Genomic DNA, 12,914 nt, shown 5'->3' with positions numbered 1-12,914 from the left:
GGGTTTTGAACGTAAGACTTTAAGGGGAACGTCAGCCTAAACAAACATACTGTCATTAAGTTACATTAGTTATGTTCATTAAAATAGATAGGTAATATAATCTCTTACCCACACTGTTTTAAAAGAACAGGCAAATGTTTGTGATTTCATGAGGGCAGCCATCTTTTTGGTTGAAAGGAGGTGACAGGGAGCATGAGACACAGTTCTAACTGTCCTGTGTGCTGATCACCCTCCCAGTTGCTAGACAACGTGAACAATAACATAGGAAATCCCATCATGCTTTGCACAGCATCAGGGGAAAAATGCCTGGGCAGTTTTCTTTGATGGGGTGGAGCTTAGCTAAAAATCAGCTAAAAATGAGGCTTTGGTAATAAAAACAAAGTTCTGATGCTGTGAAACTGTTAAAGAAACACCAAGCCTTTTGAGTGCTGCTGAGTAGATTTTTAGTGTGGAGGTTCACTTTAAGGCCGTACCCACTACACGATATCTGCGATTTTTCCAATGACCGTCGATTTTTTTATTTTATCATAAATATTTATGCAATCTCGCGGTGTGGGTACAGGTGCGCAATTATTAGTGACATTTGGTGACGCACATCTCTGACGGTCGCGGTGGACCGTATCACATGAATGTCTGTTTGCGCCCATCGTGTGTTGTTGCGTAACATCACTTGTACCCCCTGGCAAGGGGGATGGATCGGGGATGTCGCTGGTATCAGTCTTCGTGCATAGTCAGGTGAGTATTCAGCTTCAAGTGAGAGGAATATGGAGGCTGCCATATTAATATCCTTTTTTTTAAAAAATACCAGTTACCTGGCAGTCCTGCAGCTCTGTTTGGCTGCAGTAGTTTCTGAATCACACCAGTAACAAGCATGCAGCTGATCTTGTCAGATCTGAAGATGTCAGAAACACCTGATCTGCTTCATGCTTGTTCTGGGGCTATGGCTAAAAGCAACAAAGAGAGATGATTAGCAGGGCTGCCAGGCAACGGGTGTTGTTTAAAAGGAAATAAATATGGCAGCCGCCACATTTCTCTCAGGTGTGCTTTAAACTCGCTAGTTTGGGATCATGCAGCTACAAATGATACATAGCACTGCAGAACGTCCAATGTCTGCTGTGCTACCGCACACGGCGTACGCTGGTCCTCAATTTTAACCCTTATGCTGGACAAACACTGCTAGATTTTGCAGCTTCATCGATTCCCCAGGCGTTTCTCTTATCTTCTGCTCGTTTTTCTTTTTTTCCATGGTGTTCAATGAAGAATCGAGCGGCGAAACGAGCGGGCGGGAGATCGGACGTGTCAGAAATTAGTAGTCGCTGTCAGTATAGCGCCATCTAGAGCCACATCACCCTGCCTGTACTACAGCACACAGCTTTTATACTGCCAGCATGTGGAGTCGCTGTCAGTATAGCGCCACCTGGAGCCACATCACCCTGCCTGTACTACAGCACACAGCTTTTATACTGCCAGCATGGGATGTCACTGTCAGTATAGCGCCATCTAGAGCCACATCACCCTGCCTGTACTACAGCACCCAGCTTTTATACTGCCAGCATGTGGAGTCGCTGTCAGTATAGCGCCACCTGGAGCCACATCACACTGCCTGTACTACAGCACACAGCTTTTACACTGCCAGCATGTGGAGCCGCTGTCAGTATAGCGCCACCTGGAGCCACATCACCCTGCCTGTACTACAGCACACAGCTTTTACACTGCCAGCATGTGGAGTCGCTGTCAGTATAGCGCCACCTGGAGCCACATCACACTGCCTGTACTACAGCACACAGCTTTTATACTGCCAGCATGGGATGTCACTGTCAGTATAGCGCCATCTAGAGCCACATCACCCTGCCTGTACTACAGCACACAGCTTTTATACTGCCAGCATGTGGAGCCGCTGTCAGTATAGCGCCATCTAGAGCCACATCACCCTGCCTGTACTACAGCACCCAGCTTTTATACTGCCAGCATGTGGAGCCGCTGTCAGTATAGCGCCCTCTAGAGCCACATCACACTGCCTGTACTACAGCACACAGCTTTTATACTGCCAGCATGGGATGTCACTGTCAGTATAGCGCCATCTAGAGCCACATCACCCTGCCTGTACTACAGCACACAGCTTTTATACTGCCAGCATGTGGAGTCGCTGTCAGTATAGCGCCTTCTAGAGCCACATCACACTGCCTGTACTACAGCACACAGCTTTTATACTGCCAGCATGGGATGTCACTGTCAGTATAGCGCCATCTAGAGCCACATCACCCTGCCTGTACTACAGCACACAGCTTTTATACTGCCAGCATGTGGAGTCGCTGTCAGTATAGCGCCCTCTAGAGCCACATCACCCTGCCTGTACTACAGCACCCAGCTTTTATACTGCCAGCATGGGATGTCACTGTCAGTATAGCGCCATCTAGAGCCACATCACCCTGCCTGTACTACAGCACACAGCTTTTATACTGCCAGCATGTGGAGTCGCTGTCAGTATAGCGCCCTCTAGAGCCACATCACCCTGCCTGTACTACAGCACACAGCTTTTATACTGCCAGCATGGGATGTCACTGTCAGTATAGCGCCACCTGGAGCCACATCACACTGCCTGTACTACAGCACACAGCTTTTACACTACCAGCATGTGGAGTCGCTGTCAGTATAGCAGTATAGCGCCATCTAGAGCCACATCACCCTGCCTGTACTACAGCACACAGCTTTTGCACTACCAGCATGTGGAGTCGCTGTCAGTATAGCGCACTCTAGAGCCACATCACCCTGCCTGCACTACAGCACACAGCTTTTATACTGGGGGCATGGGTAGTTGCTGTCAGTATAGCGCCACCTGGAGCCACATCACACTGCCTGTACTACAGCACACAGCTTTTATACTGCCAGCATGTGGAGTCGCTGTCAGTATAGCGCCACCTGGAGTCACATCACACTGCCTGTACTACAGCACCCAGCTTTTACACTACCGGCATGTGGAGTCGCTGTCAGTATAGCGCCCTCTAGAGCCACATCACACATGACATGAGCCTTTGTCCTTGGATATGTGATAGTCCTATCCCATGCCTCAATATCTGTTATCTGATGACGGGTTCTTTTCTGTGATAACTATGTAACAATGTATCATTTTCCTTCATTTGTGAAAGTGATAGCGCTTTACCATTACACCGATCCTCACATCAGTGTGGGAACTGCCCATTAAGGCGTACGGAACGGGCGCTGTCTGAGTTCAGAAGGCGGCATCTGGTGGGAGTAGATTTGGCGGTGGAGACGGTTTCCTGTTGACACGCTAGAGTCTGGCCTCCTTCAAGGCTTGTCAGATGTTTTCTGAACCTCCTTGTAAAGGCTTAGAGCTGATGTTCTCTCTAGAGCTGTGTCTTTTACACGATGTACTCACCACTTCCACCTGCCAGTCACCAGGATCACATCCTGTTATCATGGCTGGAGCCAATTACAGTATAACGGACTCCAGGCAAGCTGGGGAGTATTTTCAGTGAGCCCATACTTCACCCGTTCTCCTAATGCTTACCTTAAAGACAGCTCGACATAAATGACCATTTAGAAGGATCTGAATCTCAACTCTTAAAGCAGCAGGGAAAGCCATACTATGCCAGGAAGAAAAACACATATAGAAGTAGATAAACTACTTAACGTATTTATTATACTGCCCATGGTTTGATTTCAGTGAATTTTATATGGTAAATAAAGATAAAACTATTTCAGGCATTTTCCATCTTTACTGCTTCTGACTGAAGCCAATCCTGATGTCGTTTCCTCCATTACTATTTTTTTTTCTCCTACAAACTGCACTGTCATATCTAGCTTGCTTTGTAAACACATGTGCACGGCATATACAGTAGATCATATTTTCAGCAGCTTCACACTATGCTGCCCTCAGCCAATCCCAAGAGGGGCGGGAATGTGGGAGGGGAGATGGCAATCTTCCCTCTCCTCGGCAATGTACCAAATAGAGCCAAGCTGACTGAGAAAAGATTTATTACAGCAGAAACATTTATTGGAATAGAATGCTTGCAATGCCGGGGTCAGGTTGCAGATTACACAATAGACACAGTGCAGCGGGTAAAAGACAAAGTTGAACAAGTGATTGTATTTTTAACTATGAAATATGACCTTTGGAACTGGACTTTTAGGGCTCTTTCACACCAAGATGTTGCGTTTTAGGGGACGTTAAGGCCGCATAACGTGCCCCTAACGCAACGCATGGTGGTGTTGAGGTTGGACGTCAGATTGAGCCGCGTTATGCTGCTCTTGGTGCGCTGTTTTAGTTCTATCTATACTGATAGAACAGCCGCTCCAGGATAGTGATGGGAAGTCTGGATCTTTTCAAGGATTCGGATGATTCGAATCGGATGATTGAAAAGATCCGGATCTTTGAACCAAATCATTTGAATCATTTTACTAGGGAAGCAGACTGGGTGAAATGATTAGCAGGACAGGACTTTCCCTGCACTGTACGTTCTGTATGTTCCTGTTTCTTCCAGACAGACATCCACTGTGAACCGAATCTTTCATTGTGGTGATCCGGATGATTCGACTCACAAAAAAGCAGGGCTGTGGAGTCTGTACAAAAATCTTCCGACTCAGACTCTTCAGTTTATGAAACCACGACTCCGGGTACCCAAAATGGCTCCGACTCCTTAGTCTAATACTTAACAGGGCTGTGGATTTTGTACAAAAATCAGACGACTCCGACTCCTAAGTTTATGAAATTTACGACTCCGACTCCAGGTACCGAAAATTTCTTCGACTCCGACTCCACAGCCCCAAAAAAAGATCCGAATCAAATGAACGAATCATTCATGATCCGGACAACACTTTGAGTCCAGGTTACGTCACCACAGTGCAGTGAATATTAATTAGCCATGTGTCTAGTCACTGAGCATGTGCAAGCAGTCTACCGCAGCTAAAGCCCAGTATAACGCACAGCATGCTGCAGTTTCCCAGAACGTGCAGCGTTACAATGTAACTGCACTGTGAACAGCCCATTGATTTTTCATTACTGTGCGGTGGGCTGCGTTACAGGCTGCTCTAACGTGCGCCTGTAACGTCCCACTGTGAAACCAGCCTTAACCCTTGGACTGCCAGCAATTTTTTTTTTTTTTTTACTTTTTTAAAGAGAATCTGTAACCTAAAAACCTCATATAAATAAACAGACCAGCCTGTAGGTTTTCATCTCCTGTCCCCCTCTGTCACATTTTCGCTGCTCCCCACCAGGATCCTGGCTCAAAAAAGCACTTTTATAAACTGTTTTTGTAAACAAATATGGCTGCCAAACAGGAAGTTCATCATAATATTGCATGTTCCTGGAAACTGCATTACAGTTTCCATGAAAGGTTATATTATGGAACAATAAATTCAGCCTTTAGAGTTTATTTCATAGTTTAGAAGAAGTTTTACCTTGTAAAGAATGCTGCAATCTTTAGTAGTGATTACTGATAGCAGGTCAGTGTCTGCATTCTGCAGTAGTCTATGAGCTATGCTTCTCACAATGATCAGCTTTTATCAGTAGATGATACTGAGTTACTGAGAGCAGGCAATGTGTGAGCTCTGCTTTTCAGTTTTCAGTGTGTGAAAGACTCAAAGCGACTCAGAGCAGGGCTATCAGTGTAACCTCCTCCTGTCTGTAAGCAATTACAGCCACTTCCTCTTTGGGCCGACAAGCCTGACAAAGGAGAGTACATTTGATTTATTACAGCAATGGAGTAACTAAAAAAGGCTGCAGTAAGCCAGAGCACTTTAGAATAGATATAGCAAGTTGTAGGATAGTAGAAAAAAAAGCTAAAAATTGTCAGTCTCTTTAAAGCTGTTTTATGTGCCAGCTGTTTTTGCATACTGGGGACTGAATGCTTTGACTAGCTATACGTGTTGCATAGTCTACATTAGTCAGTAGGGGTTGTGTTTGGGGGCAAGTGACTGAGATTAGTGTGAGTTATGGTAATTATGAAAATCTATGCCTCTTATTAATAGGCTGATCCAATTTGGACGCACGGGATTGGTCCATTTTCAAGGTGCATAGATTTTCAACATTTGCATAATACTGCAACAACTTATTTGCATATATCTAGCCAGCTTAAAGAGACAAAGACAAAGACAAATAACATTTATATTGCGCTTTTCTCCTTGCGGACTCAAAGCGCCAGAGCAGAGCAGCAGCCACTAGGGCGCGCTCTATTGGCAGTAGCAGTGTAAGGGAGACTTGCCAAAGGTCTCCTACTGAATTAGTGCTGGCTTACTGAACAGGCAGAGCCGAGATTCGAACCCTGGTCTCCTGTGTCAGAGGCAGAGCCCTTAACCATTACACCATCAGCCAAGAGATACTGAAGCGGAAAAAAATATGATTTGTGTAATACAGCTAAGAAATAAAACATTAGGAGCAGAGACAGAAGTCTAATATTGTTTCCAGTACAGGGAGAGTTAAACTCCAGTTATCTATTTAAAAGAGCCATTGAGCTCCACGACTTTCAAAGTCTAGAGAGCGCTGTCTTCTGAAGCTTGTTATCTCAACTGTCAGTCACTGTATCTTCTTTTCCTCTGCACAGGACAGGTCAATAGTTTACTCAGCATGCTAAATGATTTTACAGAGCAGCCCAGTGGTGTGTAAACTGCACATATTGGACAATAATGCAATGTTATAAAAAGCACTATATAACTGAAAATATATGAGAATATTTTCTTTGCTACTAATGTTCTTGTAATTATCCGTACTACACAACCAATTCATTATATCATAATTTTTCAGTATCTCTTTAAAAGAGAGCTCTAACCGGAAAGCAAGATTCCGTAGTTTGGGCGGGAACAGCCTTTAGACGTCATAGATGCAGAAATGCCACAACGTCTTAAGACGGAAGCAGTCTAAGGCTTAAAATCGAGGACCAGCGTACGCCGTGTGCGGTAGCGCAGCAGACATTGGACGTTCTGCAATGCTGTGTATTATTTAGTAGGTGCAGGATTCCAAAAACTAGCGTGTTTAAAGCACACCTGAAATGAGTGGGATGTGGAGGCTGCCATATTTATTTCCTTTTAAAACAGTATTGTCACCATAAAAATCAAATTTCAACAGCAACTGGTCTGAGTGTATCAAGTGATAAAGATGCTAATCCTGCATTCAAAACTTGCAAAACGTTTTCTGCTGTAATGGTTTGTAGTTATCGCATACTTTAGGATCACTGGCCCTAGTGCCGAACAGTGCCAAAGAGTTGAATTCTGGGAGTTCTTTTTATCTATAATATATTCCTCCTCTTCCATGTATTTCCCTATCTAGCTGCTTATCAGAAACACCCTCTGATTACTTGTGTTTACAAGCAAGGCTGAGGTGACTCAGTGATTGGATGTGTAAATAAAAAAAAAGTCAGTGCAGTTGTTAGTATACACCTTAGTGGGAGTGTCTGAAGACTTTGGGAGGAGGGCAGCTAATGAATACACAATGAGGAAGAGAAGGGAGGGAGAAAAACAAGAGTCAGGGAGGATATGATGTCAGCATTAGCTTGGCAAGATGGCCACTGCCTAGAATAGGATTTTCTGCTTTTTCTTTATAAATTTCACAGGAATCATTATGTGGATAGCACAATACATCTGTTATGTAAGTAGAATGATTTATCTACTTATATGTGTTTTTTATTTCTAGGTTAGCATGGGTGTCTCTTGTTCTTTAAACAATGCACATTACCTGGCTGTCCTGCTGATCATGTACCTGTATCGCTTTTAGACATAGCCCCGTAACAAGCATGCAAGCCTCATGTTTGCTTCAGGTGTGTTATTCAGACGCTACTGTAGTCAGAGATCATCGGAACTGCCAGGCAACTGGTGGTATCTAACAGGAAATACATATATCGGCCTCCATCCGTACTTTAAAGGGGTTCTGTGGACTGTTTAACCTTCCTGGCGGTAACCCCGAACTTTTCTCCGGCCCTACTGGGCCGATTTTCTTAATTTTTTTTTTTTTGCTGGACGCAGCTAGCACTTTGCTAGCTGCGCCAGCACACTGATCGCCGCCGGCTATCATGTAGCGAGCCCTGGGCTCGCTACATGATTTTAAAAAAAAAACTGCCGCGCTGCCTCCTGGCGGAATTTTTCATACCGCCAGGAGGGTTAAATAAACAAAACCCACCACTTACCTGGGGCCTCTATCGGCCCCCTGCAGCTGAAGATGAATATTACAACAGGAGTGGCGATGGGCAACGGAGGAGGACGGCGCGGGACATTTCAGAACCCCTTTAAATATAATCCAAAATTTTGTCTTCTCAAATGCATCCATGTAGTACAGGCAGTGTGATGTGGCTATAGATGGCGTTATACTGACAGCGACTCTCAATGCTGGCAGCGTAAAAGCTGTGCGCTGTAGTACAGTACAGGAAGTGTGTACTAGGTTTGAGGGGTTGGGCACAGACAAGCTTTCTGAGATGGCAGCCTATAGCACTGACAGTCTGTGGTTCAGACCAAAATTAGCTCTAGACACAGGTCTGCTTACATAACAGATGTATTGCACTGTCCACATTATGATTCCTGTGAATTTTATAAAGGAAAAGCAGAGAATCCTATTCTAGACCGTTTCCATCTTGGTTACCTTTGAATGAAGCTAATCCTGACATCATTTCCTCCCTCACTTTTTTTTCTCCTCTTGCTAATTGTGTATTCGTTACCCGCCGTCCTCCCAGAGTCTTCAGACACTCCCACTGAGATCTATAGTAGGAAGTGCACTGTCTTATGTCATTAGAAGGAGGGGGATATAAAGGGAAGAGGAGGGGATATATTATAGATAAAAAAAGATCCCCCCAGCATGCAACTGTTTTGCCAGCCGATGGCTATTAAAGGGCCAGTGCTCCTAAGGTATGTGATAACTCCAAACCATAACAGCAGAAAGTTTTGAATGCAGGATTCGCATCTTTATCACTTAATACACTCAGACCAGTTACTGTTGAAATTTGATTTTTATGGTGACAATCCCTCTTTAAAAGGAAGTAAATATGCCAGCCTCCATATCCCTTTCACGCAAGGTGTGCTTTAAATGCAGTGCAATGACTCCCGCATGTTACCTATTCACTCGCGGCATTACGCTTGCCCTCGGGGTCGCATAAAACCAACCGTAAAAACTGTATGTTCAGCTTGTCACACAGGAAGGCTATCCATGCCGCGTTGCCTCCTCAGCAGCTTGCTGACAGTCTGCCAGTTCCATCATAACCTTCTAATCTCCCGCTCACCACAATGTGGCTAATATGAGAAACAGCCGAGCAGACCCTAATCCCGTCTCCTCCTGTCTTTTCTGTTTTGTGAAGCTTCTTGATCAGCGATGGCTTTAGCGGTTTTGAACTGTGTTGTTGTTGTTTTTTCCCCTCGAATAGATGCGGTAGTCACTGCAGAAGAAATACTGAGGAGCGGCGTGTTGCCTTCACAATCCGCCCTGAAAACCCTCACCGAAGCGCTTGCCCTGGCAGGAGATGTGGAAAGCCTGGAGAAGCTGCAGGCCTTATCGTCGGGCCTCAAGAGTACTTACTTTACAAAGAGCAGACATTACTTCAACGCCAAACTCCTGGCTTACTTCAGGAAGTAAGTGGAAATGTTACTCGGCAAAATAGGCCGATGGCCACTTGTGTATCGAGCCAAAAACCTATGTCGTGAGTTCTGATTATAAGGATGGATGTGACAATTTTGAACCAATTTTTCTGATAAATGCTGCTTAAAGGGAATCTGAAGTAAATTAAGAGATAATGGCCTCAATTCTGGTAGCTATGTGAGCTAAAACATTTTTATTTATTTTTTTTTTTGTAGGTAAAATACCTCATTTTTTCACACACTTTTAGCCCCGAAAAGCAGAAAAAAAATAAATCCTACTTCTAGCTAGATCTGCGGCAGCCCTTGCACTTCACTCTAGTCCCCTGGATCCAGTGCTGCAATTCTCCCTCCGTGCACCGGGTGGTGCTCTACCCCTACAGTGAGATATCCATCTGTCGCCATGACGACAGATTGCGATCTCACCAGAGGGATCAAGAGCCTCTGAAGACCGGAAGAATGGCTGCCAGCGTCTGGCTAACAGGGGAGGTGAGCTGCAAACCCGCTGCACGCAGGCTGTGCATATACCTCCTGGCACCTATCCCGTGTCAGGCTCGAGGTTACCGCTCTGAGCTGTTGATTTCCAGCCCGAGGCTGACTCGGGGTTACCGCTAAGGAGGTTAAAGGATACTCGAGATGTAATGAAAGGGTGTCCTTTTACATGCCTGGGGCTCCTTCCAGCCCCGTAGCCCTGTGGGTCCCCCGCTCTCCTCCGCCTTGATCCACTGGTTGCCCTGTTAAAATCTGCGACTTGGCCAAGTCAGGCACTACTGCGCATGCGCTGATACGGTGGCATGCTACCTTGATTGCGCTCCCAGGGATGGCAGTGTTCTGGGCATGCTCGGTTATAAGTCGAACGACACATGCCATACTTCTGGCAACAGGGGGCACAACTCCGGGACAGCGCATGCGCTGTCGTGCAAGACTTTGCTAAGTCGCGGACTTTACCATCCTGCACAGTGGAGGACAGCGAGGGACGTAAAGATGGCGGGGGGTGGGGACTGAAAGAAACGGTGTCTTTTAAGCTGGCCATATACTTACAGATTGCCACCTGATGTGGAAAAATGACCGATTACTCTCGGTGGAGGAAGGAATCAATTCCTACTACACATTGATTTATAGATTTCAGCAGGGAATTTGAAATCAATGGAATTGCAGTGTTCATTGCAGTGAAGTGCTAGGGGCCTTCGCTCTACCACCGCTCTTGCCCCTTCCCAATTGACCTAGGTCTTCCATCCTTGACCGATATATACTCTTCATCAATCTGTGCTCAAAATCAACTCTAAATCAATCGATTGTTGTTTTGTCTCAAATATTTGGCCTGATGAAGTTAGTGAGCCCACGAAACGCATCACTGTTTTCTTAATAATAAATGTGTTTTTACACCATTGTTAGTATCGTCCTTTGAGGTAAGCCATTTCTTCCTTACTATTTTATTGGTTTTAACATCGCAATCCCCATACAGAGGCTGGGTCTGCCTATAGAGCCCAGCCTCTGTTGCTATTTAGCTTCCCCCAAAGCCCCCCCCCCCCTGCGCGCTGTGAGACCTCATAAAACACAGCCGCGCTATGTCAGTCTCGGCTGCTCCCCCGCCTCCTGAATTGCTCCGGGCCCCGCCCGCGTCCCTTCCCTCCAATCAGCGGCTAGGGAAGGGAAGTGGGCGGGGCCTGGAGCGATTTAGGAGGTGGGGGAGCGGCGAGACTGGCATTAGTGAGGTAAACACAGCGCGCTGCGACGCTGCGTGTCGACAGCGCAGCTGTGATTAATGGGGTCTCACAGCGCGCAGGGGGGTGAGGGGCTTTGGACGAAGCTAAATAGCAACAGAGGCTGGGCTCCATAGGCAGACCCAGCCTCTGTGTGCAGAATGAGTTGTAAGAACCCCGCCTCGGGTTCTCTTTTATTGCATCTTCATCTGGGTGCCTCTTCCCCTACCTGTTTTTTGAAGTGTTAATGCACTTTATATATAAAGGGATCCTGCGACGAAGGAAGTCTCAGGTTCCATACTTGGGGCTTTCTTAAGGCCCCTTGAGGCTGCTCGGTCCCTCGCCATTTCCCCGAGTGGCTCCTGTAACCTGCTGGACAACCCAGTCGAGTCGCGCCTTTCATCGTGCATGCGTGGCCCAGCTGCGCACATACCCCCGTGCCTGGGAGCATGCTGCGCCTGCGCAGTACACTCCCGGCGACTGTGATGTGCGCTCGACCAGGCTATCGGGCTGGGAGAACAGGAGACAGCATGGGACAGAGCTGCCACAAGGGGGCTTAAAGGAAATATCCGAGCAAATAAAAAAAATTAAATCTACTTACCCGGGGCTTCCTCCGGCCCCTTGCAGCCGACATGTCCCACGTCGCAGCTCCACTCTCAGCATTAAGCCTGGGGTCCCCGACGGTGCAGAAGCTGACCTCGCAAGGTTGTCCCCTACTGCATCTGCGCGAGCGCCGCTGTTAATCAAGTCCACGTTGTCTGGAGCGGAGCTGCGGTGTGGGACATGTTGGCTGCAAGGGGCTAGAGGAAGTCACAGATAAGTAGATTTTTTTTTTATTATTTGTTCGGACATTCCCTTTAAAGGGGAACTTCAGCTTAAACAAACATACTGTCATTAAGTTACATTAGTTATGTTAATTAAAATAGATAGGTAATATTATCTCTTACCCACCCTGTTTTAAAAGAACAGGCAAATGTTTATGATTTCATGGGGGCAGCCATCTTTTTGGCTGAAAGGAGGTGAGGGGAGCATGAGACACAGTTCCAACTGTCCTGTGTCCTGATCACCTCTCCCAGTTGCTAGGCAACAAGATCATCATCAGAAATCCCATCAAGCTTTGCACAGCATCAGTGGAAAAATGCCCGGGCAGTTTACTTTGATGGGGAGGAGCTTAGCTTTTGTGCAGCCAAAAAATGAGGCTTGGATAAGAAAAATAAAGTTCTGATGCTGTGAAACTGTCTAAACACCAAGCCTTTCCAGTTCTGCTGAGTAGATTTTTAGTCTGGAGGTTCACTTTAAGGAAGCCCCAGGTAAATATAAAACCTGAGATGGTTTTCATCTTGTGTACATTTTAAATTTAACTTCGTAAGGGCAGAATTTAACGAAAGCAGGCAGATCAGGTAAAATGTATTTCTTTTTGTAAATTTCTATCAGCAGGTGCTTTCTTAATCTGCGCCATCGTTTCCCTTAAGCCATCCGTGAGTTAACTCTCAGGCCGCGTTTGCTAGGTGCGGCGTCATGGCTCTCGCCCCGGCCTTTCACGGACGCCTTCATCACGAGAACAAATGGAGCGCGCCAGCCGAGACGCGGCCAAATGGAGTTGTCAGGCCGGGTTATGCAGACGTCGCGCTTCCTGCGCGTGTA

General features: G+C 46.2%; 1 protein-coding gene across 1 annotated transcript in view; it reads left to right on the top strand.

Annotated features, from left to right (window-relative positions):
* The window catches only part of LOC137504869 (leucine-rich PPR motif-containing protein, mitochondrial-like), a 68,023-nt gene that overhangs the window by 16,335 nt on the left and 38,774 nt on the right, over window positions 1–12,914 (top strand). The window contains exon 4 of the mRNA XM_068233464.1: window positions 9,360–9,564. Coding sequence (XP_068089565.1) covers window positions 9,360–9,564 — 205 coding nt within the window. The remainder of the gene's footprint in view (window positions 1–9,359; window positions 9,565–12,914) is intronic.

The sequence above is a fragment of the Hyperolius riggenbachi genome, chromosome 4, assembly GCF_040937935.1.
Source record: "Hyperolius riggenbachi isolate aHypRig1 chromosome 4, aHypRig1.pri, whole genome shotgun sequence".
NCBI lineage: Eukaryota > Metazoa > Chordata > Amphibia > Anura > Hyperoliidae > Hyperolius > Hyperolius riggenbachi.
This window is presented reverse-complemented; position numbering and strand designations above follow the sequence as displayed.